The sequence below is a fragment of the Babylonia areolata genome, chromosome 16, assembly GCF_041734735.1.
Source record: "Babylonia areolata isolate BAREFJ2019XMU chromosome 16, ASM4173473v1, whole genome shotgun sequence".
Lineage (NCBI taxonomy): Eukaryota > Metazoa > Mollusca > Gastropoda > Neogastropoda > Buccinidae > Babylonia > Babylonia areolata.
In genome coordinates this window covers 4711405-4738904 of record NC_134891.1, presented here as the reverse complement: position 1 = coordinate 4738904, position 27500 = coordinate 4711405, and the positions used below count along the sequence as shown (strand labels likewise).

The 27500-nt window shown below is 42.5% G+C and overlaps 1 protein-coding gene across 1 annotated transcript; it reads left to right on the top strand.

The window, feature by feature from the left end:
* Nucleotides 1-943: 943 nt before the first annotated feature.
* Nucleotides 944-25609, top strand: LOC143291083 (protocadherin Fat 4-like). Its single transcript, XM_076600693.1, has 14 exons — nucleotides 944-1238; nucleotides 3644-3833; nucleotides 9516-9692; nucleotides 10660-10797; nucleotides 11773-11901; nucleotides 13230-13397; nucleotides 15992-16191; nucleotides 17949-18128; nucleotides 18512-18695; nucleotides 20395-20585; nucleotides 21103-21383; nucleotides 21819-21854; nucleotides 22748-22785; nucleotides 23840-25609. Exons 1-14 carry the CDS (start codon nucleotides 1176-1178, stop codon nucleotides 23980-23982), a joined length of 2118 nt encoding a protein of 705 aa, XP_076456808.1. The 5' UTR covers nucleotides 944-1175; the 3' UTR covers nucleotides 23983-25609.
* Nucleotides 25610-27500: the final 1891 nt, after the last annotated feature.

The following is a 27500-nucleotide window of genomic DNA, read 5'->3' as shown; positions in this document are numbered from 1 at the left end:
CTCCACCCTTTACCCACCAGGTGCACCGAGATTCGAACCCGGGACCCTCAGATTGAAAGTCCAGCACTTTAACCATTCGGCTATTGCACGGTCATAACAAATGAATGACAAAAAAACCTGCCTTATTAGGTTTAGACTGACAGCGCGTGGACTGATGCCAACAAACGATGGTTCGACACAGGCGTAGCAGCAATATCTTGTTTAAAAAAAGAAAAAAAAAAGAGAAGACATGGAAAAAGAAAAGAAAGAGAAACAAATGTAAAGAAAAAAAGAGAGAAAGGAATAAATAAAATGTGACCAGAATGAAATAAAGAAAAGACGAGAGTCAAAAGGAAGAAAGAATGAAAGAAAAGAAAGAACGACAGAAAGATAGACAAAAAGAAAGAATGAAAGAAAGAGGGGTAAAAACTAAGAACAAACAACAAGCAAAGAAACATGATGTCAACCAAAAAGTGCAGACAATGACTATCCATTTCTGGTCGAAGCAAGAGAGTGTCATAACGCATTCAAGCTGCTATAACTTGTCAACATTCTGAATGACACTCATATCTTCCACTCCAATAGACAATTGACACTGAGATCATTCTGGACATAAACACACCCTTTGCACTAACTCTTGGGTTTTGGACAAGAATCACGTAAACAAAATCAGGAAAGAAAAAAAAAAACAGTAATAAATTGGCAGCTGTCTTACCAAAAGCTCCCGTCAACAACGTTCGTTTCTAGACAACCAGTACGACGTCTTTTGAAGACCGTCAACTTTGTGGCCCGCGTATTTGCCCTGCCAGTGCTGACACTATGGGAATACACACTGTCTCTTTCATTGGCGTCGGCCTGACAAACCCAAGTGCAACACAAAGCACGTTATCGATTTCAATTCATAGCCCTCACGCAGCGAACAAATGTGAACACTTTATGTTTACGCGAAGATTGAAAGAAAGAAAGAAAGAAAAAAAAAAAAAAAAGGACCTCAGACGAATCTCCTTACAAGCCAATCTGCGGCATAACAGCTTTGATGCGACTTCCAAAATGGCGAACACGACTTGAAGAAAATTGGGAAACCTAAACGTGAGACAGATTTTTGCAACAGTGTGGGAGATATACAGCAAGCACAAAATTGAATCGGAATCACTGGACTGTAATTTGTCTCAGCTTGGCTTTGACAGGGCGGGACAATGCCTCTGGTGTCCTTGTTGCTTGTTCTGGCGGGGTGTGCCTTCGGACTGGTGTCTTCAGCGGTAAGAGATGCTATTGTTCGGGGTGTCGATGTCGTTACTGTTGATGGATGTGTCGTTGTCGTTACTGTTGTTGGATGTGTCGATGTCGTTACTGTTGATGGATGTGTCGTTGTCGTTACTGTTGTTGGATGTGTCGATGTCGTTACTGTTGTTGTCGATGTCGTTACTGTTGTTGGTGTGTCGTTGTCGTTACTGTTGTTGGATGTGTCGTTACTGTTGTTAGATGTGTCGTTGTCGTTACTGTTGTTGTCATTGTCGTTGTCGTTACTGTTGTTGTCGTTGTCGTTACTGTTGTTGGATGTGTCGTTGTCGTTACTGTTGTTGTCGTTGTCATTGTCGTTACTGTTGTTGTCGATGTCGTTACTGTTGATGGATGTGTCGATGTCGTTACTGTTGTTGTCGATGTCGTTACTGTTGTTGTCGTTGTCGTTACTGTTGTTGTCGTTGTCGATGTCGTTACTGTTGTTGTCGTTGTCGTTACTGTTGTTGTCGTTGTCGTTACTGTTGTTGGTGTGTCATTGTCGTTACTGTTGTTGTCGTTGTCGTTACTGTTGTTGTCGTTGTCGTTACTGTTGTTGTCGTTGTCGTTACTGTTGTTGGATGTGTCGTTGACGTTACTGTTGTTGTCGTTGTCGTTACTGTTGTTGTCGTTGTCGTTACTGTTGTTGTCGTTGTCGTTACTGTTGTTGGATGTGTCGTTGACGTTACTGTTGTTGTCGTTGTCGTTACTGTTGTTGTCGTTGTCGTTACTGTTGTTGTCGTTGTCGTTACTGTTGTTGGATGTGTCGTTGACGTTACTGTTGTTGTCGTTGTCGTTACTGTTGTTGTCGTTGTCGTTACTGTTGTTGTCGTTGTCGTTACTGTTGTTGTCGTTGTCATTGTCGTTACTGTTGTTGTCGTTGTCATTGTCGTTACTGTTGTTGTCGTTGTCGATACTGTTGTTGTCGTTGTCATTGTCGTTACTGTTATTGTTACCATTACCACCTTCCCTTGCGTGCTGGTGTCCCACGCCCCACCTGTGACAACATGTGTGCTCGGGATTTTAGGGTCCAGAGCCATTTGTATTTGTATTTCTTTTTATCACAACAGATTTCTCTGTGTGAAATTCGGGCTGCTCTCCCCAGGGAGAGCGCGTCGCTATACTACAGCGCCACCCTTTTTTTTTCCTTTTTTTTTTCCTGCGTGCAGTTTGATTTGTTTTTCCTATCGAAGTGGATTTTTCTACAGAATTTTTCCAGGAACAACCCTTTTGTTGCCGTGGGTTCTTTTACGTGCGCTAAGTGCATGCTGCACACAGGACCTCGGTTTATCGTCTCGTCCGAATGACTAGCGTCCAGGCCACCACTCAAGGTCTAGTGGAAGGGGAGGGGAATATATATATATATATATATATATATATATATATATATATATATATATATATATATATATATATATATGTGTGTGTGTGCACCAATGATAGCATTACGCTTCATCGTCCTTGGTTCCCGAGAGACGACCCGTGACAATAATGCTGTTACCATTGTATCATAATGTTACTGTTGTATGATGATGATGATAATGATGATTATTAATGTTGTTGTTGTTATCATCATCATCATCATCATGATGACTTGATGGCTGAATCACGAACAAAGAGACACATGTTTGGAGCAGAGTCTTGAAAATCTGTTCTACCGGCATTACTGTATTCCAATAAGCCTTCAGTAGTAGATTTAGTAGAAGTAGTAGTAGCAGCAGCAACATCAGTAGTCGTAGAAGCAACAGCATCAGCGGTAGCAGCAGCTACTACTAGTAGTAGTAGTACTCAAGGCCTGACTAAGCGCGTTGGGTTACGCTGCTGGTCAGGCATCTGCTAGGCAGATGTGGTGTAGCGTATATGGATTTGTCCGAACGCAGTGACGCCTCCTTGAGCTACTGAAACTGAAACTGAGTAGTAGTAGTAGTAGTAGTAGTAGTAGTAGTAGTAGTAACACCGAGCAGCAGTATCAGCAGCATCACCAGCAGTGGAAGTAGTAGTAGTATAACCATTTTCAATGAATTCAATGCACACAAGAAACAACAACAAAACCATACAACAACAATAACAACAACTGGTTTGTAGATCCATCAGACGATAGAGACTACAACAGAAAAGTACAACCAACCAACGGAAAGATAAAAAAAATATATCTATCTATTTCTTTATTCCTTTATTATTTCATCTGTTTTATATTAGAACATCATTCATTCGTCCATTTATTCGATCTATCTATTTTACTATTCATTCATTTGTTTGTTTATTAATTTATGTAATATTTTATTTATTTATCTATTTATGTACTTATTTATGTAATTATTCATTTATCTGTTTACCTTATTTGTTTATTGATTGATTGATTGATTGATTTTATGTGTGGTCCCAGCTGCAGTTCACAGATCTGGAATACGTTGTCGAGATCGCCGAGACAAACCCCACCACCTCCACGCTCATTCTGACCGACGCCAATTGTGCAGATGATGGTGGGGCTGCTGTGGAGGTGAAGGTGTCCCTGACCAGGATGGATCCTTCCAGTCCCTGCACAGGCTGCTTCCAGGTCTACCGTATCCCAACAAGTTCGTTCATATCTGTACTGGTGCCCTGAACTACCCCGCGTGTGTGTCCGCTTGCAGATGATCGCATATGCACGTTAAAGATCCTGTCATGCGCGTGAAGAGTTAAAATGGGTTAATGAAGCAGTGTAATAGAATTTAATACAAAGTTGCGTGTCGCTGCTATCCCGCTTTCCACTCCGCAGGACCTACTTATCTTTCTGACCTTATCAGTGTTTACACCCCCACAAGAAATCTCCGCTCTTCCTCTGACGGTTACCTTTTGAAACTTCCTCGCGTCAATACAAGAACCTATGGTGAACGTTTTTTTTCTTCTTTGCTGCTCCTCACAACTGGAACAACCGTCCTCATCATATCCGTGCATCTGATTCTATTTCTGCTTTTCGCTCATCACAAAAAACTCATCTTTTTAAAACCTATCTATAAGTACTCTCAGCTTCCCTTTTCTCCAGCACCACCCATGTCAGCTCACTTTGGATATATGTAGAGTGGGAAAGGGAGAGTGTGAGTGGTGGGGAGGGGTATTTGAGAAAGAGTGGTCATGAATGTTTTATGTTACTTGTAATATTTTTTTCTTTCATGTAAAGCGCCCTGAGCTCTTAGTGAGAAAGGGCGCTATATAACTGTACATTATTATTATTATTATTATTATTAATATTATTATTATTAGTGTTTATACAACCAGTATACAACTAAACCCCGAAAGGAACCATCAAAGAAGACGAACAGTTATTGTTAACTCACTCAGTACGGCCAGTCCGCTCTCCTCCTCTACACAGACCCCTCGGATGTCCAGTGGGTGTCTGAATGACCCAACCTTTAGCTTCCGTCGTCAGAACTGTGGTATTCTTTGTCAACATTCACCTCTTCAGTATAAGAGCCTTCCGCTTGCAATATTTTGATGATGGCAATTGGGGTGAAACGCTGTTAACGTCGTCTCTTTCGCCGTTCGTATGGGGAGAGTTAAAACGTACATCCTTTGCTTCTTTTTACGTACTTCTTACCGATGGAACTGTGTGCATTGACAAGGGAAAAGACGTGTGCATTCGCTTAGTTGGCGGTTTTTGTTTCTTTGTCCAGTTCTTGTCATCATTCTGTTCGTTTCTTTGTTTGATGTGTGTGAACGCTGCATGCGTTGTTTTGTTTCAGTCCTATACAGGGGGTGTAAGCCCACGATTTCTCGCAATGTGTGAGATATCGTGGGATGTGCCCCTTGTTTTAATCAAAAATAATATTTCCTTTGTCATCGGAGTTGGGTTCTTCTTATCTTTTCCCAATCCAAATCTGAGAGAAAAAACGAACAAACAAAAAACAAACACAACACACACACACACACACACACACACACACACACACACACACACACACACACACACACACACACACACACACACACACACACACACACACACACACACACACACACACACACACACACAAACAGAGGGATGAAAAGAAAGGAGAAAGAGGGGGCGACGACAATGACGATAATGATAACGACAGTGGCCTTATTGAAGACATTAACAGTAATGACACTGAAACACGCCTGTTCATTGTATTTCACGCAAGATGGATCACTGCAATGCATTAACCTCAAATTCAACATCGGAATCAATAGCAAACAATGAAATTAAGGCAATGTACATAACTCAAACACAATACGATATGATATAATATGTCATATTACATGATACAATATAATATAATGTAATATAAATTGATATAGTATAATAATAATAATAATAATAATAATAATAATAATAATAATAATAATAATAATAATAATAATATAATATGGTATGATATAATACAATATAATATAATAAGACTTGAATCAAATCTTTCCTGAAGGATGTTAAGAATAACATCAAAATGATTCAACTCTCTACATAAATGTGATAGAAAAAAAAATGTTTCACAATACTTTATCCTCACTCAGGGAGTGTGAAAAACTGAACCAAATATTTTTGATGTTTGATGTGATACAATCTTTTCTGTCATATTTATTTGGAGTGTTCTTCATTTCATGCTTACTCGTTTGTTCAACTGATTCTGTCAACATCCTTTCGCGTATAAGATTGCACTGAAAATAGATTCTCAGTTTCATAGAGGACACTCAGAACATGACAATATTATTTTAAAAACAGAGTGAAAGAAAAAAAACAACAAAAAAAAAACAACAACAAAAAACCAAAACAAAACAAATCAACCAGCCAAGTAAACACACAAAAGGAAACGCACACAAGTTTCAAGTTTTAATAATCCTTTCACTCCTATTGCAGTATGGAGGATTACTACAAAATAATGTTTTCATGCCCAGAACAAACATTTCCAAATACATAACAATGTTACATAAAAGTTGAGAAAATACAAATGTCTTTTAACTCCAAAAGTGTACCTAGGCAAAATTTGCAAATCTAATCATCTTACTTACAGCTATAATGACTTTTTTGCCTCATTTGAACGTATTACAAAATTAAAAACCGATTTAGTTGACAAGTATTTTGGGGGAACATGTGTATTTCGCAACTGATCATAACTGGGACATTCCATCATAAAATGAAACTCGTCCCCAATCACAGACATGTTACAAACCTTACAAAGCCGTAACTCTCGTAGTATGCATTTGTGTCTCCCTGTTGATTAATTTGTTTTTTCCTTTCAATCTGTTTTTAAAATGATATTTTCATGTTCTTGAGTGTCTTCTATGAAACTGAGAATCTTTTTTTTTCCTGTGCAGTCTTTCATGCAAAACGATGCTCACACAAACAGATGAACAAATGAGCAAGCATGAAATGAAGAACACACACACACACACACACACACACACACACACACACACACACACACACACACACACACACACACACACACACACACACACACACTCACTCACTCACTCACTCGCCCACTCTCTCACACACATACACTTTTTTTTTTTCTAAAGCAGTACTGTGTCATCACTTTCACCGTCTATTGTTGATGTCTTCGCCAACGCCATTGTAATTATCATGATCGTCGTCATCCCCCCCCCCCCACCCACACCCACCCCCACCCTCCCACCTCTGCCTCCCCCCCCCCCCCCCCATCATCCCCACCCCACCCCCATTTCTAGTTTGTTTTTCTCTATCTGATTTTTATCTTAGATTTGCAAAAGATCCCAAGAACCCAACTCCGATGACAAAGGAAATATTTTTGATTAAAATAAGGGGGACTTCCAACGATTTCTCACACTTTGCGATAAATCACGGGGGCGCCCTCCACGATTTATCGCAATTGAGAGAGGAACGGCCACGATTTATCACAATTGAGAGGGGAACGGCCACGATTTATCACAATTGAGAGGGGAACGGCCACGATTTATCTTAATTGAGAAAGGAACAGCCACGATTTCTCACAACTGAGAGAGGAACGGCCACGATTTCTCACTACTGAGAGAGGAACGGCCACGATTTATCACAACTGAGAGGAACGGCCACGATTTATCACAATTGAGAGAGGAACGGCCACGATTTATCACAATTGAGAGGGGAACGGCCACGATTTATCACAATTGAGAGGGGAACGGCCACGATTTATCACAATTGAGACAGGAACGGCAAAGATTTATCTTAATTGAGAAAGGAACAGCCACGATTTCTCACAACTGAGAGAGGAACGGCCACGATTTATCTTAATTGAGAGAGGAACGGCCACGATTTCTCGCAATCCCACGATTTTTCTCAAAGTGAGAGAGAAATCGTAAGTTTGCGAGAAAGCGTGGACTGATATGGGGCTTGTGAAATAGACTTCTTGCCTTGCCTTGGATTTTAGTCACGAGAATAAATTTTGTGTTTTGTATTTCTTCGACTCCATGGCATAAGAGACGCGTGGCTGCAACTGAAAAAAAAAAAAAAAGTTGTGTGCAGTGTGTGCGTGCAGTTTCTGCTGACAGCTTTGAAAGTTTCTCTGAGATTAACGGGCCATTATAAAAATGTAGTTAAAATCATGACATGCACATACTTGACTTCTAGCGTTGGTTGTTTCTTGCTTCCAGTGCTGACGGTTTTCATGCGGTTGTTGTTGGTGGGGTCTTTTTCCGTCTGCCTGTCTTTCTCTCTCTTTCTATTTCTCTCTCCTCTCTCTTTGTCCTTGTCGTTGTCTCTATCTCTGCTTTGCTCTGTGTGTGTGTGTGTGTGTGTGTGTGTGTGTGTGTGTGTGTGTGTGTGTGTGTGTGTGTGTGTGTGTGTGTGTGTGTCTATTTCTCTGTCTCTGACCTTTTCATGTCTGTGTTTCTCACCCCGAGTTTGTCTCTTTTTTTTTTCCTTCTGTATTATGTGTTTGTCTGTCTCTGCTCTCCTCTTTCTAATGCCCCCCTCCCCCTCCCCCCGTCCTCCCTCCCTCCCTCTCCTCAATCCCTGTGTGTGTGTGTGTGTGTGTGTGTGTGTCTTTCTCTTGTACCTCTCTGTCTCTGTCAACATCTCTGTCTGTCTGTCTGGTTGCTTCTCTTGCTCAGTCACTCTCTATTCCCCACCCACCCCCCACCCCCCAAAATATTGTGAAAATATTGAATGCATCTGCAAGGAAGGTTTAACGGTAGGGCACGTTTTAACCCGCTGTTTAGTAATGAAACCTTTTTTGCCTCCAGAAATTACGGAACACGTGTTACCCGTTTCAAATGTTAACATTTGTTTGGAAAAAAAAGTTATATATTTCAAACTGTTCTTTATTAAAGTTAGCTAGTTATGTGTTGAATAGTCCAGTTGGTTGAATATTGTAGGTCCCCACATGAACCTCTTTTCAAATAATAATCTACAGAAGTAGTGCATACAATATTTGATTATTGATAATTTTTTTTGTCCTAATCCCGCTTCCTCCGTCCCGCCTCTCACACACACCCTTCCAGTATTATGTTTTTTTCTTTCTTTCTCCAATCACTGACTTTCACCCTCTCCCTTTTAGATTTTGTACTTTATCTTTTCCACATTCTGTTCTCTCTCTCTCTCTCTCTCTCTCTCTCTCTCTCTCTCTCTCTCTCTCTCTCTCTCTCTTCCTTTCTTAGTCCCCTCCCCCTCGCCCCCCCACCCCAACCTCAACCACCCCCCTTTTCATTCGAATATACTGAAATGTCGATTTCTAATTAATAATAACAATCATCATTATGATAGAAATGATAATAATCCAAATAATAATAATTGTATCATTTATTTTCAGTCTAATATCATCATCTTAGATGAACAGACTATAAATAAATAAACGAACGAATCTAGAATAAGAATAAGAATAACTTTATTATCTCCAACTGGAGAAATTTGGTCAGGTGCATTATCACAACATAGACAAGTAAACAACATGGGGACCATAACTGTAAAAGTCAACAACAGCTTTACGAATATTACGAAGACACAAATGTAAAAAACAAATATCACATACACCGTTTCATACATACATCCACACACTGCAGGTAATAACTGGTATTCTTAATGTAAAAACAGAAAGAATTAAGAAACATTATTTTGAATATAATTATAAGCATAGCCTACTGTATTGCACCTTGATTATAATAGACAGATAAGATAAGAATAAAGATACATTGCTGAAAAACAACAATCAGATAATCAGCACACACACACACACACCCTCCCCCCCCCCCACTCCCCCACATACACTACTCCCACTGTCTCCCTCTCTCTGTCTTGCCTACAGCGGATCAGTATCGCCTGGACTTTCACCCTCTGGAGGAGCTGGACTACTCGCAGACACCAGTCTACTACGCCTACCTGCAGTGCGAGGACATCAGCGACACCTCCAACACGGTGAGTGCCGTGGTGGAGATCAGACTGAGGCCCAACACGCCTCCTTACTTCGGCACCCAGTCTTCAGGTAGGACAACGAGCTGAGCCATCAAATGGAATGAAACAGATGAATCTCTCTGTCTGCCTCTCTGTCTCTGTCTGTCTGTCTGTCTGTCTCTCTGTCTTGTGTACACACACACACACACACACACACACACACACACACACACACACACACACACACACACACACACACACACACACACACACACACACACACCGTCTAATATCACTTACAGTGAAAAGACGTTAAACTGAAGAACGAACGAACGAAACACATGCACACACAAACACACACACACACACACACACACACACACACACACACACACACACACACACACACATATATATATATATATATATATATATATATATATATATATATATATATATATATATGTGTGTGTGTGTGTGTGTGTGTGTGTGTGTGTGTGTGTGTATTAAGATACAATATATGTATATTTATATTTGTAAATAAATGTTTGTGTGTTTGTGTGTACAGAGAGGGAGGGAGAGAGAGAGAGAGAGAGAGAGAGAGAGAGAGAGAGAGAGAGAGAGAGAGAGAGAGAGAGAAATCGATTTTTAAAAAAAGTACAAATGTATAAAAACATGAATTAATGGGTAAATGATTAAGGAAGCAAGCAACTCACCACCACCAAGCAATCATCCAACCAGCCATCCAACAAGACATTTAACCACTCAACCATCCAAACAATCAATCATCAGCCAGCCAACCCAACAAGAACTTTAGCAACCTATCAACCAACCAACCAACCAACCAACCAACCAACCAATCAACCAACAAAACAACCAACCAATCGATGCATCAACCAACCAACAACTAATCAACTGTCATTTAATCAAACAACCAACCAAACACAGCTAACCAACCAGGCAGCCAATCAACCAATCAGCCATCCAATTACCCAATCAAACATCCAGCCAACCAGACCACAGAGCAGTTGATGAAGCGGTCTCCGTTGTGCCTGCAGTGTCAGTGACCGTGCCTTTGACGAAGAACATAGAGGCGGGAGGCTCAGTGTATGGTGTCAATTGTCTGGACAACGACAACGATCCTTTGGAATACACCCTGAAGACCGACCCCACCTCATCCCTCTTCTACATTGACAGTCAGTCTCTGTGTTTCTCTGTGTCTGTCTCTGCCTGTGTCTCTGTGTTTCTGTGTCTGTTGTTGCTCCTGTGTGCCCGTGTCTGTGTTATCCTGTTTTGTCTCTGTGTGCGTCCCTGTGTTCCTGTCTCTGCCTGTGTTTCTCTGTGTCTGTCTCTGCCTGTGTCTCTGTGTTTATGTGTCTGTTGTTACTCATGTGTGCCCGTGTCTGAGTTATCCTGTTTTGTCTCTGTGTGCGTCCCTGTGTTCCTGTCTCTGCCTGTGTTTCTGTGTCTCTGTCTCTGCGTGTGGCTCTGTGTTTCTGTGTCTGTTATTGTCCCTGTGTGCCCGTGTCTGTGTTTTTTTCAGTCTGTCTCTGTCTCCAGTCTCCGTCTCTGTCAAACTGTCTGTCTGTCTCTGTCTCTTGGTCTGTTTGTCTCTCTTTCTCTTTTATCTCTCTATCTATCTATCTCTATCTATCTCTCTCTCTCTCTCTCTATCTCTCTCTCTCTATCTATCTGTCTATCTATCCTCCCCTCTGTCTCTCCCCACGCCCAGCAATCAATAATGGGAAAGAGCGAGGCAGGGACTTCTCTGGAGTGTGACCTCAAGACGACTTAACACTAGTATTTCTGCTAAGGACTGCTGGCGCTGATATCGTGGGGTGGCTGTGTAGGGTGTGTGTGGGGAGATCGGGGGGGATGTGGGGAGGGGCGGAGAGGGGTAAGAGGCGTAAGGTTAATGTTACTTCAAAGGGCGAAGGCAGTAGGGCAGAACACACTTGATATTCATGATACGATTCAACGCTCGGCGAACTGGATATAATTAAATTTCTATTTCATGCTCTCTCTCTCTCTCTCTCTCTCTCTCTCTCTCTCTCTTTCTCTTTCTCTCTCCCTCTCTTTCTCTCTCTCTTTCTGTATGTGTGAGTGCGTGTGTGTGTGTATGTGTGTGTGTGTTTTATTTTTAATCCCAATTCTTGTTGATTTTTTTTCAGCTAGCGGTGTGATACGGGCATCTACGAGTCTGAAGGCAGCCTGTTTCAGCTCCATCATCTTTGAAGTCACTTGTGCTGACCAAAAACATCCTGCCTTAAGTCCCATATACATACAGGCAACTCTAAGTGGTGAGACATTGCTATGGGAGAGGTGTGTAGCAGGAGAACGAGGGGGGGGGGGAGGGGTGAATGGGGTGATGAGAAGGAACGAGGGGGTCAGGGGTGGGGGTGGGGGTAAGGGGAAGATAAAGAGGGTGGAGGGTAAGACTGTCAATACCGATGTTGAGACAAAATGCGTAAGGTGTGTATTAGAGAGAGAGAGTTTGTGTGTGTGTGTGTGTGTATGTATATTCAGTGAGTCTGTTTTTTGTTTGCATAATATAGTTTGTCTGAATACCTCCGCAGGTATGTTTCTGATCTCGTATGTAGGAATATTAATCTTCTCAATTTGCGATGTTTAACATATTTTACACGTTTCTAAACAATTCTGAAAGGGTCAAATAACATTGGTGTGATATCGGGTGATAAATACACAAGTAAAAATGCCAGGACATGAATGAATGAATGAATGAATGGATGGATGTCTTTGCTAACGCCACTGTCATTATCATGATTGTCGGTGTCACCCACTATTTTGCCTTTCTTTTTCTCTCATTTACTCTTAGATTTGCTTTGGGAAAAAATAAAAGAACCCAACTTCGATGACAAAGGAATTTTTATTTTTTATTTTATTTTTTTAAATCAAAGTAACAGGGACTTCCCGCGCTTTTTCACACATTGTCAGAAGTAATGGGAGCGCACCCCCCCCCCACCCCCACCCCCAACGATTTCTCGCAGTTGAGAGCAAAACATGGGAGGGGAACGTCCACACTTTCTTGCAATTCCACGATTTCTCTCAAAGTGAGAGAAATCGTGGGATTGCGAGAAATCGTGGGCTTATAACCCCAGTTATCTCCCTTGACGACAGACTTCACATTCAGTGTGTTTAGAAGTGAGTATAATTGCACTTTGACTGTTATTATTATTATCATTCTTCTTCTTCTTCTTCTTCTTCTTCTTCTTCTTCTTCTTCTTATTTTCTCAAGGCCTGACTAAGCGCGTTGGGTTACGCTGCTGGTCAGGCATCTGCTTGGCAGATGTGGTGTAGCGTATATGGATTTGACCTAACGCAGTGACGCCTCCTTGAGCTACTGATACTGATACTGACTGTTTTGCATTATTGAAAATGTCTTTCATTTATTTGTTAGTATGGTTGGTGGGTGGAATTGTATGAAGGAAAAAAAAGGGTTGTTTGATACTTTGTTTCCTGAATTGTTTTCCTGTTCAAATTTAATTAGCCATGCCTACATTTATCTGTTCATATATTCACTCATCGTTTTCCTGTTCACATTTAATTAGCCATGCCTACATTTATCTATTCCTTTTTGCATTCATTGTTTTCCTCCCTGCGTGTCCAGGGGCCAACGTGCAGCCCCTCATCACGGAGCTCAACTACAACAGGGACATCCCTGAGGACACGCCCGTGGGGTCTCTGGCCTCCTTCACCGTCACTGATGACGACACAGACACCCAGTGCCTCCTGTCCACCTCCCCCCTAGACGCCCTGCAGTTCTTTGAGTTGGACAGTCAGTTCTGGGCTGGGTGGGGGGGGGGGGGGGGTGAGGGGGGCGTGTTGGCGGTGTGGTTGATAGTGGTTGTAGCGGCAGCAGTGGCAATAGCAAAAGTAAAAGCTGTGGTCCACAGAGAAGGAAGAGGAGGGCGTGGTGGTGGTGGTGGTGGTGGTGGTGGTGGTAGTAGTAGTAGTAGTAGTAGTAGTAGTACCGATGGTTATCAAATATCAATTAGGACACACCTGAACCAACAGACAGGGCCCTATCAAATATCAATTAGGACACACTCAAACCAACAGACAGGGCCCTATCAAACATCAAGTAGGACACACCTGAACCAACAGACAGGGCCCTATCAAACATCAAGTAGGACACACCTAAACCAACAGACAGGGCCCTATCAAACATCAATTAGGACACACCTAAACCAACAGACAGGGCCCTATCAAACATCAATTAGGACACACCTAAACCAACAGACAGGGCCCTATCAAACATCAATTAGGACACACCCAAACCAACAGACAGGGCCCTATCAAATGTCAATTAGGACACACCCAAATCAACAGACAGGGCCCTATCAAATATCAATTAGGACACACCCAAATCAACAGACAGGGCCCTATCAAACATCAATTAGGACACACCCAAATCAACAGACAGGGCCCTATCAAACATCAATTAGGACACACCCAAATCAACAGACAGGGCCCTATCAAATATCAATTAGGACACACCCAAATCAACAGACAGGGCCCTATCAAACATCAATTAGGACACACCCAAATCAACAGACAGGGCCCTATCAAATATCAATTAGGACACACTCAAACCAACAGACAGGGCCCTATCAAACATCAAGTAGGACACACCTGAACCAACAGACAGGGCCCTATCAAACATCAAGTAGGACACACCCAAATCAACAGACAGGGCCCTATCAAACATCAATTAGGACACACCTAAACCAACAGACAGGGCCCTATCAAACATCAATTAGGACACACCCAAACCAACAGACAGGGCCCTATCAAATGTCAATTAGGACACACCCAAATCAACAGACAGGGCCCTATCAAACATCAATTAGGACACACCCAAATCAACAGACAGGGCCCTATCAAACATCAATTAGGACACACCCAAATCAACAGACAGGGCCCTATCAAATATCAATTAGGACACACCCAAATCAACAGACAGGGCCCTATCAAACATCAATTAGGACACACCCAAATCAACAGACAGGGCCCTATCAAATATCAATTAGGACACACCCAAACTAACAGACAGGGCCCTATCAAATATCAATTAGGACACACCCAAACTAACAGACAGGGCCCTATCAAAGATCAATTAGGACACACCCAAACTAACAGACAGGGCCCTATCAAACATCAATTAGGACACGCCCAAATCAACAGACAGGGCCCTATCAAATATCAATTAGGTCACACCCAAACTAACAGACAGGGCCCTATCAAACATCAATTAGGTCACACCTAAACCAACAGACAGGGCCCTATCAAATATCAATTAGGTCACACCTAAACCAACAGACAGGGCCCTATCAAATATCAATTAGGTCACACCTAAACCAACAGACAGGGCCCTATCAAATATCAATTAGGTCACACCTAAACCAACAGACAGGGCCCTATCAAATATCAATTAGGTCACACCTAAACCAACAGACAGGGCCCTATCAAATATCAATTAGGACACACCTAAACCAACAGACAGGGCCCTATCAAATATCAATTAGGACACACTCAAACCAACAGACAGGGCCCTATCAAATATCAATTAGGACACACCCAAACCAACAGACAGGGCCCTATCAAACATCAATTAGGACACACCTGAACCAACAGACAGGGCCCTATCAAACATCAATTAGGACACACCTAAACCAACAGACAGGGCCCTATCAAATATCAGTTAGGACACACCCAAACCAACAGACAGGGCCTGGGTATCGACAAAGATGGAGTGGTGGTCCAAGGCAAAGGGGAAAGGAAAAAGAGACATGATCATACAGGAGGTCAAGAAGGAAGAAGATGATGAAAGAGTTCAGAAGGCAGTCCAGCAAGGCCAGCAGGGGCAGTGGACAACATGGGAAAATGCACTCCAAAGGAGCCTCAGCTGGAGCGACATGTGGAACATGGCCCCTCTGAGGATGAGCTTCATCCTAAGATCTGTGTACGACTTCCTTCCCCAGAATACAAACTTGGTGAAATGGGGGAAAGCAGATGAACCTGCGTGCCCACTCTGCCATAGCAAACAAACAGTGGAACATGTCCTCAGCTCATGCAAAGCGGCGTTGAGCCAATGACGGTACACATGGAGGCACAACTAAGTGCTAAAGGAATTTGCACACGTGGTGAGCACTGTCCAAGGAGCACCAACCCCACCAGAAGTTCCAGTAGAGTTCCGGTCTGCAGAAGGCAATAAAGTCTGGCCATGAGTCATAACCAGTGACTTTTGCCAAGAGAAAAACGAATGGCAGGTGTGTGTGTGTGTGTGTGTGTGTGTGTGTGTGTGTGTGTGTGTGTGTGTGTGTGTGATATTCTTAAATATTTTGTCTTGAATTATATTGTTTTTCATAGCCGCCAATCAGCAGCAGATTAACGTGAAGAGCACACTGGACTATGAACAATCCGACACTCGCAACACCAACATCACCGTGACGTGTACTGACGGCTATTGTACGTCATCACCGGCCTACCTTTACGTCAGAGTGACGGATGTGAACGAGGAGATCGAACTGCTCCCTTCCGATTTCACTCTCAGTACAGAGGAGGGATGGGTAAGTCAGTCTGACAGTGTGTACTTCCGGCTGTTCGTTTTCTTGGCAAGTTATCTGAATAATAATGGCTGAGTTCAGTATTATTAACCGGTGGTGATGTCCTATTCTAGCCTCCTAATCTGTTGCACCAATCTAAACGAAAACTTTCGCATGTTTTGCAACTGCAATTATGAGAATGGCGTGTTACGTGAAGTTCTAATAAAGAAATATGCAAAATAATACGCGAAGTGACCCATAGCAAAATTCCGAACCGACACTTGTCGTCCCAAGTCGCCATGTTTCTTTTTTTTTTTTTTTTTTTTTTTTTTTAAAACTTTTTTTTATGGAATGCGGGACAAAAAAACGGAAAGAGCAAAATGGCAGCACGTTAGTTTAGTGACTGAAACCACACTAAATTGAGTAAAATAACCTACAAAATAAGAGTCGAAAACCACTGAAAATGAGGTTCAGCTTCTACTGATGGAAACATCGTTTCATCTATGAACAAACATCGCCAGTACAATAGATCCCTGAAATCAGAACGTTTGGTATGGTTCGTTTGAATTGATTGTGTGTGTGTGTGTGTGTGTGTGTGTGTGTGTGTGTGTGTGTGTGTGTGTGTGTGTGTCCGCATAATATCAGTGATACTCCGCAAACAGCCGGAATGGAATAGTTTCAATGCCACTTGGATGAATGACCGCGAAGACAAATACAAATCATAGTTTAGATAAACACTTTAATGAATCGGGTCATTTCATTGTTGTTGACACTGGTTCAGTTTAAAAAAAAAGAAAAGATATAGCATAATCAAGTGCTTGTATTTCAAAGCACTCGAGGTGTGGTACACAATGTGGACCGAATTCAACACGGTATGCATTGAAGAGAGTGACACGTCAGCATGATTATATCTGACATGATTATTGATTTCCCTGGCTGTTTTCATTCTCACTTACGTTTCAAGGTTTTTAGGGGAAAAAAAACCCACAACAAATTAACCAAACCAAACACCCAGAAAACTACAAAACCTGAAGAAAGAGCGTTGTCCTTAATATTGTTTTGTGCGTTTGTAGGCCACCCGTTGTTTTTGATTTTGTTTCTTCTTCTTCTTCTTCTTCTGCGTTCGTGGGCTGCAACTCCCGCGTTCACTCGTATGCACACGAGTGGGCTTTTACGTGTATGGCCGTTTTTACCCCGCCATGTAGGCAGCCATACTCTGCTTTCGGGGGTATGCATGCTGGGTATGTTCTTGTTTCCATAACCCACCGAACGCTGACATGGATTACAGGATCTTTAACGTGCGTATTTAATCTTCTGCTTGCATATACATACGAAGGGGGTTCAGGCACTAGCAGGTCTGCACATATGTTGACCTGGGAGATCGTAAAAATCTCCACCCTTAACCCACCAGGCGCCGTCACCGTGATTCGAACCCGGGACCCTCAGATTGAAAGTCCAACGCTTTAACCACTCGGCTATTTCGCCCGTCTCGATTTTGTTTCTATTGTTGTGTTTTATATTCTCAATATTCTGGCTGCTGTTCATATTTCATCGAATGATTGATTGACTAAGTTCCCTCATCCTTCCTTCCTCCCTTCCTTCCTTCCTCCCTTCTTCCGAGAATGATCCGCCGTTGAAATGCAGTAGTTTTCTGTCAGTCTACGTATTTGTCTAATATCACCAACGTTGAAGAGACATGAATCAGCTTCATGAACTGAACTGAACTGTATCAAATCATCGCCATTCCCTGACGGGTCGCGCCAATGTTGAAATTCTGTCAGATTTCCGTGGATCCCAACTGGACGCCGATTGACCCAGACACCAACGACAGCCCAACCTACACCTTCGTGAGCACCAGCTCTTACTTCACCATCAATCCCACGACCGGCGTCATCAGCTCCACTGTGGAATATGACGTGGACCAAGGTGCCATGCCCTCCACTCAGACACTGGTGGTCAAGGTGAGGTAGTCAGCCTGGACGGTCCTTTTTAAGCTTGCGTGTGTGTGTGTGTGTGTGTGTGTGTGTGTGTGTGTGTGTGTGTGTGTGTGTGTGTGTGTGTGTGTGTGTGTGTGTGTGTGTGTGTGTGTGTGTGTGTGTGTGCCTTTCTCTGTCTCTATGTCGGCCTCTGTGTCAACGTGTCTGTCGGTCTCTGAGAGCGTCCCTCCTCACATATAACTATAAAGTGCTTTACTTGAACACACACACACACACACACACACACACACACACACACACACACACACACACACACACACACACACACACACACACACCCGTCACAACGGATACTCTTCATCCACTCATCAACCTCATCAGCATCCTCACGACCTTCCTGGTGGCAGGCCACAGACGTGGCTGGCCACACCAGCACGGCCACTGTCCATCTGACCATCACTGACATCAACGACAACGCGCCCACCTTCACAGTGGGAACACAGACCATCACTATCACCGCCTGTCCCAGCAATGTCGGCACCAGCATTGGGTCCAACGTCGTGGCCACCGATCTCGACTCCTCCCTGGACGGTACGGGGCAGCAATAGCAGCAGCACTGATGGCAGTAGTAGTAGTAGTAGTGGTAGTAGTGGTAGCAGCAGCAGCACTAATGGTGGCAGTAGTATAGTAGTAGTAGTAGTAGCAGCAGGAGTGGTCATAGTAGTAATTGATATTTATCACTTTTTGTCACAACAGATTTTTCTATCTGCGTGATGTTCAGGCTGCCAAAGTGTTTTTTTTTTAATTTATTTTGTTTGTTTGTTTGTTTATTGTTGGGTTTTTTTGTGTTTTTTTGTTGTTGGTTTTTTGTTTTTTTTGTTTTTTTACTGTCAAAGTTGATTTTTCCTGCAAAATTTTGCCAGGGACAACCCATTTGTTGCAGTAGTGATAATGACGACGATGACGATGATGATGATGACGACGACGACGACGACGACGATGATGATGATGATGATGATGATGATGATGACGACGACGACGATGATGATGACGACGACGACGATGATGATGATAATGATGATGATGATGATGATGATGACGACAACGACTATGATGATAAGAACGATGATGACGACAACACTAAGGACGGACTGACTACAGGCAACAACGTGCTGACCTACAGCGGGACGAGCGACCCCCCTGAGTGTGACGATGATAATGGTGGAGCGATGAGAGTGGAGTGATGGCCTAGAGGTAACGCGTCCGCCTAGGGAGCGAGAGAATCTGAGCGCGCTGGTTCGAATCACGGCTCAGCCGCCGATATTTTCCACTAGACCTTGAGTGATGGTCTAGACGCTTGTCATTCGGATGAGACAATAAACCAAGGTCCCGTGTGCAGCATGCACTTAGCGCAAGTAAAAGAACCCACGGCAACAAAAGGGTTGTTCCTGGCAAAATTCTGTAGAAAAATCCACTTGGATAGGAACAACAAATAAAAAACTGCACGCAGGGAAAAAAAAATACAAAGATACACAAAACAAAGAAAGAAAAAAAAAAGGATGGCGCTGTAGTGTAGCGACGCGCTCTCCCTGGGGAGAGCAGCCCGAATTTCACACAGAGAAATCTATTATTTTCTGAAAAAAAACACAAAAGAATACTGTTGAAACTTAAATCCTTGGTTTCTGCTAATCTATTCACAGCTCTCTTTATTAATTTTTTGTCTATTGATACGTTTTTTTGTGGTTTTTGTTCCGTTTTAATTGATTTTTTGCTGTTTTATTTGTATGTTTGTTTGTATTATGAGTGAAATAATACTTGTCAATGTGTATATTAAGTGACTGAACGAACGAGCCTACTTCTTGTTTTTGACATCAACTCTTTTTTGTATTTATTGGACATGTGTAAATGATGAACACATGTAATGTTTCAATGCCCCCAGGGGGCACACGAAATACACTCCTTGCCTTGCCTTGCCTTGTGATAGAAAGAAATACAAATACAAATGATGATGATAATGACGATGATGACGACGACACTGAGCTACAGCGGGGCGAGCGACCCCCCTGAATATGACGATGATAATGGTGATGATGACGATGATGATGACGACAATGATGACGACAACACTGAGCACTGACTGACTGACTGACTGACTGCAGGCAACAATGTGGTGACCTACACCTGGGCGAGCGACCCCCCTGAGTATGACGATGATAATGATGATGATGACGATGATGATGACGACAATGATGACGACAACACTGAGCACTGACTGACTGACTGACTGCAGGCAACAACGTGGTGACGTACAGCGGAGCGAGTGGCCCCTTCACCGTGACGGCTAGCGGCAATATCGTGGTGACCAGCCAGCTGACTGCCGACACCACTCACACCCTGCAGATCGTCGCCTCAGACTCCGGCACGGGCTCTAAGGGCAAGCTCACCTCCAACCCCAACGCCATCGTCACAGTCATCGTGACGGTGAGACAGGGTTTGAGTTTTGCGGTTGGTGGGGGTTTGGGGGAGTGTGTGTGTGTGTGTGTGTGTGTGTGTGTGTGTGTGTGTGTGTGTGTGTGTGTGTGTGTGTGTGTGTGCTTGCCGGTTATTTTTTTGTGTGTGTGTGTGTGTGTGTGTGTGTGTGTGTGTGTGTGTGTGTGTTTCTGTTGTATGTGCGTGGATGTGCTTGTGCATTTCTGTACTCGCGGAAACAATCAATGTGATGACGATAGCGATTGCGATCGTGATTGTGATGACAACGACTACAACGATGATTGTCGGCGACGTTAACAACCAGAACAACAATGGCGACAACGCCCACACCACACACACCACACACACCCCTACCACAACCACCACCAACACCAACAATAACATCATCATCATCAACAACAGCAACAACAGTTATATTTTACCTCCCGATCATCAACAATCACCAGTATGTGTGACGGGATATTAAACAAAATTCCTCCTCCTCCACCTCCTCCTCTCCCCCCTCCAGGAATGTCCCACCACCACCCCTACCCCTCCAACGACAGCAGCCCCTGTCACCACCGCCGCCCCCACTACGGCAGCGCCAACTCAGGCTCCGGAGACCACCTTGGCCGACAACTCCCGGGAAGCCATGACCGAGAATCTGGGCTGGATCATCTTCGCCGGGTTGCTGGCTACCGTCTTTCTGGCGGCCCTGGCGTTCATGTTGTGGCGGTTCTGCTACCCTGCGGGTGTCGGTGGCCAGTTTTCGACGTTCTGTGCGCGAGCGTGTGGCGACTGTTGTACTCCGTGAGTGTCCCACTGGGTTGGTGATGGGGTTATGTATGAGTTAATAGAGAGAGACGCTTGTGTAAATTTTACTTATAATACTCGTCAGTTGCCACGCCTCGGTAGTTGTCTGGGATATACCTATCTCCTTTCTTAGGAAAAAAGGAACCATTACAGATTTTCGACCACGCCTCTGAAAAGACTCCTTTATCAAACAGCAATGTTAACAAATAATCATTTATTTACCGAATTAGCACATTTGAACATTTCGCTTACTATGCAATCTGGACCAGCACTTTTCAAATGATTTATGCTGCTCATCACCTCATTTCTTGTTATATGATCATCGAATAATGGTTCTGTTTCTTGTTCATGATTGTCTGTCTCTGGTCGTTCATCCTGATGGTCATTATCAACTGTGTATTTCATTTTCATTTATTTCACTTTTTGTTTCAGTCGACCAGCGCCCAGAACTGTTCAACCTTATCAACAGTAAGTTCTCTCTCTCTCTCTTTGTAAAAGTGTGTGTGTGTGTGTGTGTGTGTGTGTGTGTGTGTGTGTGTGTGCGTGCGTGTGTGTGATGCATAGAGGATTGCATATGAACAACAACAACAGTAAAATGATATGAATAAATTAATAATTAACTAAACGAATGAACGAACTAGTGAATAAATGCATATCAAAGAAGGAATTGAGGGTTTGTTTGTTGTTGTTTTTTTTCGACAAAAAGGTGCATATTGAACAAGGACAGACGTTATCTATTTTCACTGAAATTAGAAGTCTGTCCATTGCGTGTTTCTTGTTCTTGTGAAATAAATTTAAAATAAGACTACGTCTATTTTTAACTACGTTTTTGTTTGAGAGGTACGTATGCATTCATGAAGTGTGTTTCTTTTATCATTGAAATTATAAGTATGTATATTACTTACAACGATTGTCTTATCTTTGTGTCTTAATGCATGCATGTTATTTTTTTTTTTCATGGAATTAGAATTAGAACACACAGTAATACTAATCAGGTTCTTTTTACTCAAACAAATGTAGATGTGTTCGTTGATAAATCATTATCAAAACGTATCACATAACCTATGAAATCATTGTCATTCAAGATAGGTTTGTCTACTGAAACAAATGTAGATGTGTGCGTTGACAAATCATTATCAAAAAGTATTACATAACCTATGAAATCATTGTCATTCAAGATAGGTTTGTCGAAAATTGTCTTACCTTTAGAAAGTCATCACTCACAGATGTCCTGTCACTGAAATAAGACAAAGGTATGTTGCTTAACACGTTTTCGTCCCCATTTTGCTATGTCCCTTCCTTTGATATAGAATGTACATGCTTTTTTTTTTTTTTTTTTTTTTTTTTTTGATCGATTGCAGCCAGCCTCCAGCGGGTAACGCTGACTTTTGGAAGAAACGTGAGTCACACAGTCTGCAACCTCTGCCTTGATCCTTCGTCAGTGCCCCGTCCGAGTCTCTCTCTCCGCCACCTCCCCCTTCCCCCCAGGCCCCATCCCCCTCACACCCTTCCCCCCCCCCCCCCCCACACGCATGCACACTCACGCACGCATGCTCGCACGCACACACACAAGCACACACACACACACATACACACACACTCTCTCTCTCTCTCTCTCTCTCTCTCTCTCTCTCTCTCTCTCTCTCTCTCTCTCTCTCTCTCTCACCAGATGAAAAAAAAGTTTTCTTTTTCATGCGGCATTCGGTTATGGTGACTTTTCCTTCTTTTCTTTCTTCTTTCCTTTTTCTTTCCACCTTTCTTTCATTCTTTTTCTTGAAATATCTAGCTCTTGTTTGACCTTTCTCATGCGTGCCCATATTGTTTTTTGACAAATTAAGATTTAAGAATCAAAGCAACATTTAATGATGCTGATACTACTACTTCTCTTCCTACTACTATTTCTACTACTTCTGCTGCTGCTGCTACTACTACTACTACTATTACTGCTGCTGTTGCTGCTGTTGTTGCTGTTGCTTCTACTACTACTACTACTACTACTACTGCTGCTGCTACTACTACTACTGTTGCTGCTGCTGCTGCTACTACTACTACTACTGCTGCTGCTGCTGCTGCTGCTGCTGCTGCTGCTGCTGCTACTACTACTACTGTTGCTGCTGCTGTTGTTGCTGTTGCTTCTACTACTACTACTACTACTACTACTACTACTGCTGCTGCTGCTGCTGTTGCTGTTGCTGTTGCTGCTGCTGCTTTTGCTTCTACTACTACTACTACTACTACTACTGCTGCTGCTGCTGCTGCTGCTGCTGTTGCTTTTGCTTCTACTACTACTACTACTACTACTACTACTACTGTTGCTGTTGCTGCTGCTGCTGCTGTTGCTGCTTCTACTACTACTACTACTACTTCTACTACTACTACTGCAGCAGCAACTACTACTACTACTACTACTAATACTACTACTACTTCTTCTTCTTCTTCTTGTGTTCCTGCAGACTTCCTAGAGAATGACCTTGGCTCTCAACCAGAGGGTGTTGGACGTCCATCCCCTGCGCGCATGGACGCGGGCGGTGGACCCCTAAACGTGGACCCGACGGTCAGCTGGAGAAACCGTCCACCTTTGGACCACTACTACTAAGACTCTCAAACCAGGAGGCAAAACAGCTCTGGCTCTTAGTGCTACAGCCTTGGGGGAGAGTTGAGCCTTTGGGAACCATCCCCAACGCCGACTGTCCTAAAACCCTCTTGGTCGAGAGAGTGGGGATGTACTTGGGCAAGACTTTCTCCACCATGATCAAATTCTTGCCTAGATAGTCGGGACAGCAGTTACCTCCTCTGCTGTTCTGATGGCCACAGTCGAAGACGACTGACTATCATACATACATACATACATACATACATACATACATACATATCAGCCATCAGTGTCATGTCCATTTTGACCACTGTCACAGTGGATTTTATTTGTACAGATGTGATTGGAACGTGGTGCGGTACAGAAACCAGCGTAAGGTAGGCAGGAAAGTATAAGTTTTTTTTGTTCTGAAGAATCCTGCAGTCAGCTTTGTCTTCTTCTTCTTCTTCATTATAAGTACACTGTATAAAATCCAGATCCCAAGAACGTTTTTTCGAAATACAATGAAAAGAAAATCGGACGTTGTTTTCAGCTGTTTTTGTTTCGGAAATGAGCTGTAAATGTACTTTTTTTTCCCCGTTATCATTTTATTTTATTATTATTATTTTAATTTTTTTGTACGAGCTTATAGTTAACTTCATCAAGTTTTTGCGCCTTATACAAATTATTATTAGTAGTAGCAGTTTTTTAAAATTTTTATGTATTTATCTATTATTCATTTACTTTTTTTTCTCAAGGCCTGACTAAGCGCGTTGGGTTACGCTGCTGGTCAGGCATCTGCTTGGCAGATGTGGTGTAGCGTATATGGATTTGTCCGAACGCAGTGACGTCTCCTTGAGCTGCTGAAACTGAAACTGAAACTGTAGTTCGATCCCGCTAGCCGGCCTGTTGTTTGTTTTTTTTTTGTTGTTGTTGTTGTTTTTTTCTCAGAGCTTATCAAAATTCAACACAGGACCCATCTTTACGATATTTTAAAATCTATTTTCCTTCTTGATTCCTTTACTGGAAAAAGCGCGTGTCACAAGTGAGTCTTGAAGGTCTTGTCTCCCTTGTTTCTTCGTACAAATATGGAGTTCTGTTATAAAGCTTTATGACAATGATAATAAGTGATCATCTGTTTTTTCGCTTTTTGTTGTCGATGTTGTTGCTGTTTTTGTTTATTTCAAAGAAAACAAATGTTCTGTTTTTGAAATATTCTGATCAGGGACTGATCAATTCCAGACTTTTATCATAAATACAGTATTTTCTAGTTTGAAGATTCCCATAAGAAGTGGATTATGTATTGTATGCTTTAAACATTGTTAACATCTTAAAGTGTTTCTCTGTGTCTGTCTGACTGACTGACTGACTTTATGTCCCTCATGTATGGAATGTTATATAGAAAATTATCAGGGTTTTTTGACTCACTTGTGTAAACAAAGTGAGTCTATGCTTTAACCCGGTGTTCGGTTGTGTGTGTGTGTGTGTGTGTGTGTGTGTGTGTGTGTGTGTGTGTGTGTGTGTGTGTGTGTGTGTGTGTGTCCGTCCGTGTGTCTGTGTGTCTGTGTGTCCGTGGTAAACTTTAACATTGACATTTTCTCTGCAAATACTTTGTCAGTTGACACCAAATTTGGCATAAAAATAGGAAAAATTCAGTTCTTTCAGTCATCTTGTTTAAAACAATATTGCACCTCTGCGATGGGCACAAATAAAAATATAAAAAGAAGCCTAATTATATGCAAACTGCATTTACTGTTATATTTATATTTTTTGTATTCTCTAAACTTGGCACTTTGACCTCTTATTCTGACACAACAACTAGAGGAGTCATTATTATCATTTTTTGTTCAAACAGGAACTTCTTTTGCTAAGCATGGAAGTTTTATTTATTTTGCAAACGTTTTGGTGCAGATAGTAAAAAAGGGAAATTACTCTGTAATTAATGCTAGGGGACGTAATTTATCACAAGTGAGTCTTGAAGGCCTTGCCTCTCTTGTTTTTCAAGTTTTAAGACAATTATGTTCTGGGTCGTCAGTTTTGTATGTGAGACAGTGGGACCTTTCTCAAGTATATCAATGCGGTAAGCCCGTAATCAGTATTTGAAATGATCATTCTACTACTACTACTACTACTACTACTACTACTACTACTAGTTATCATTTGGCATTAATAAAGTGGTTATCACCATCATCACTATTCATCGGCAACTGTATTAAACTGTATTCTATTTCGGTTATACCAGTGATGTAAGGACCAAAATAAGGAATATATTCAAATTTGTGTTTGTTTGTGCATGTCCTTGTTCTTACGCACGGGCATGTGTGTGTGTGTGTGTGTGTGTGTGTGTGTGTGTGTGTGTGTGTGTGTGTGTGTGTGTGTGTGTGTGTGTGTGTGTGTGTGTGTGTGTGTGTGTGTGTGTGTGTGTGTGTGTGTGTGTGTGTGTGTGTGTGTGTGTGTGTGTGTCCGCGCGCGCGCCTCCATTGTACATAATTCATTTAGAAGCCTTAGAAGAAAAAAAAGATAAGACTGCCAAAGTATAGTTTCGATGTATACATACATCATACAAAACAGTCCCATGCCATAACTTGCACCGTTTGCATTAACTCTCTCCATACGAACGGCGAAAGAGACGACGTTAACAGCGTTTCACTCCAATTACCATCATCAAAATATTGCAAGCGGAAGGCTCTTATACTGAAGACGTGAATGTTGACAAAGAATACCACAATTCTGACGACGGAAGCTAAAGGTTGGGTCATTCAGACACCCACTGGACATCCGAGGGGTCTGTGTAGAGGAGAAGAGAGGACTGGCCGTACTGAGTGAGTTAAAATGATATCTTTGTATAGTTTGTATTAAATACAGTTCGAAAGCATGTATCACAAAGTGGTACTCTCAAGCTGGATTATAATTTCGTGGCCATGTGCGCGTGTGATTGTTCCCCCCCCTCTCTCTCTCTCTCACACACACACACACACACACACACACACAACACACACAGAGGATCATAAGCAGATGGACAGACAGACAGAGAGAGATCCACTTCTACAATACAACACAGAGAACGCGGTGTGCAGTTATCAGAAATTCTTTTTTTATTTCCTGAAACCAAAAAATTCCAACACAAACCCTAAATCAAAGCAACTAGAGGATGAGAAACGGACCCGGTTCTGTGCATACACATCAACTATGTACAATATATGCACTAAAAAAAATTGCCAGGTACGTCGTAAATCATAGAAATCATGTCAGTCCCTGTTTCTCCGGTATGGTCAGTGAGAAAATCGGAAAACAGGAGTGGAGTGGGTGGCCTAGAGGTAACGCGTCCGCCTAGGAAGCGAGAGAATCTGAGCGCGCTGGTTCGAATCACGGCTCAGCCGCCGATATTTTCTCCCCCTCCACTAGACCTTGAGTGGTGGTGTGGACGCTAGTCATTCGGATGAGACGATAAACCGAGGTCCCGTGTGCAGCATGCACTTTGCGCACGTAAAAAAACCCACTGCAACAAAAGGGTTGTTCCTGGCAAAATTCTGTAGAAAAAT

Bases quoted from the DNA above. Each gene is read 5' to 3' on its own strand.
- LOC143291083 (XM_076600693.1), top strand. From the start codon at position 1,176: ATGCCTCTGGTGTCCTTGTTGCTTGTTCTGGCGGGGTGTGCCTTCGGA. The intron at 1,239-3,643 runs GTAAGAGATGCT...GTGTGGTCCCAG, and splicing joins TCGGACTGGTGTCTTCAGCG to CTGCAGTTCACAGATCTGGA. The intron at 13,398-15,991 runs GTCAGTTCTGGG...TGTTTTTCATAG, and splicing joins GCAGTTCTTTGAGTTGGACA to CCGCCAATCAGCAGCAGATT.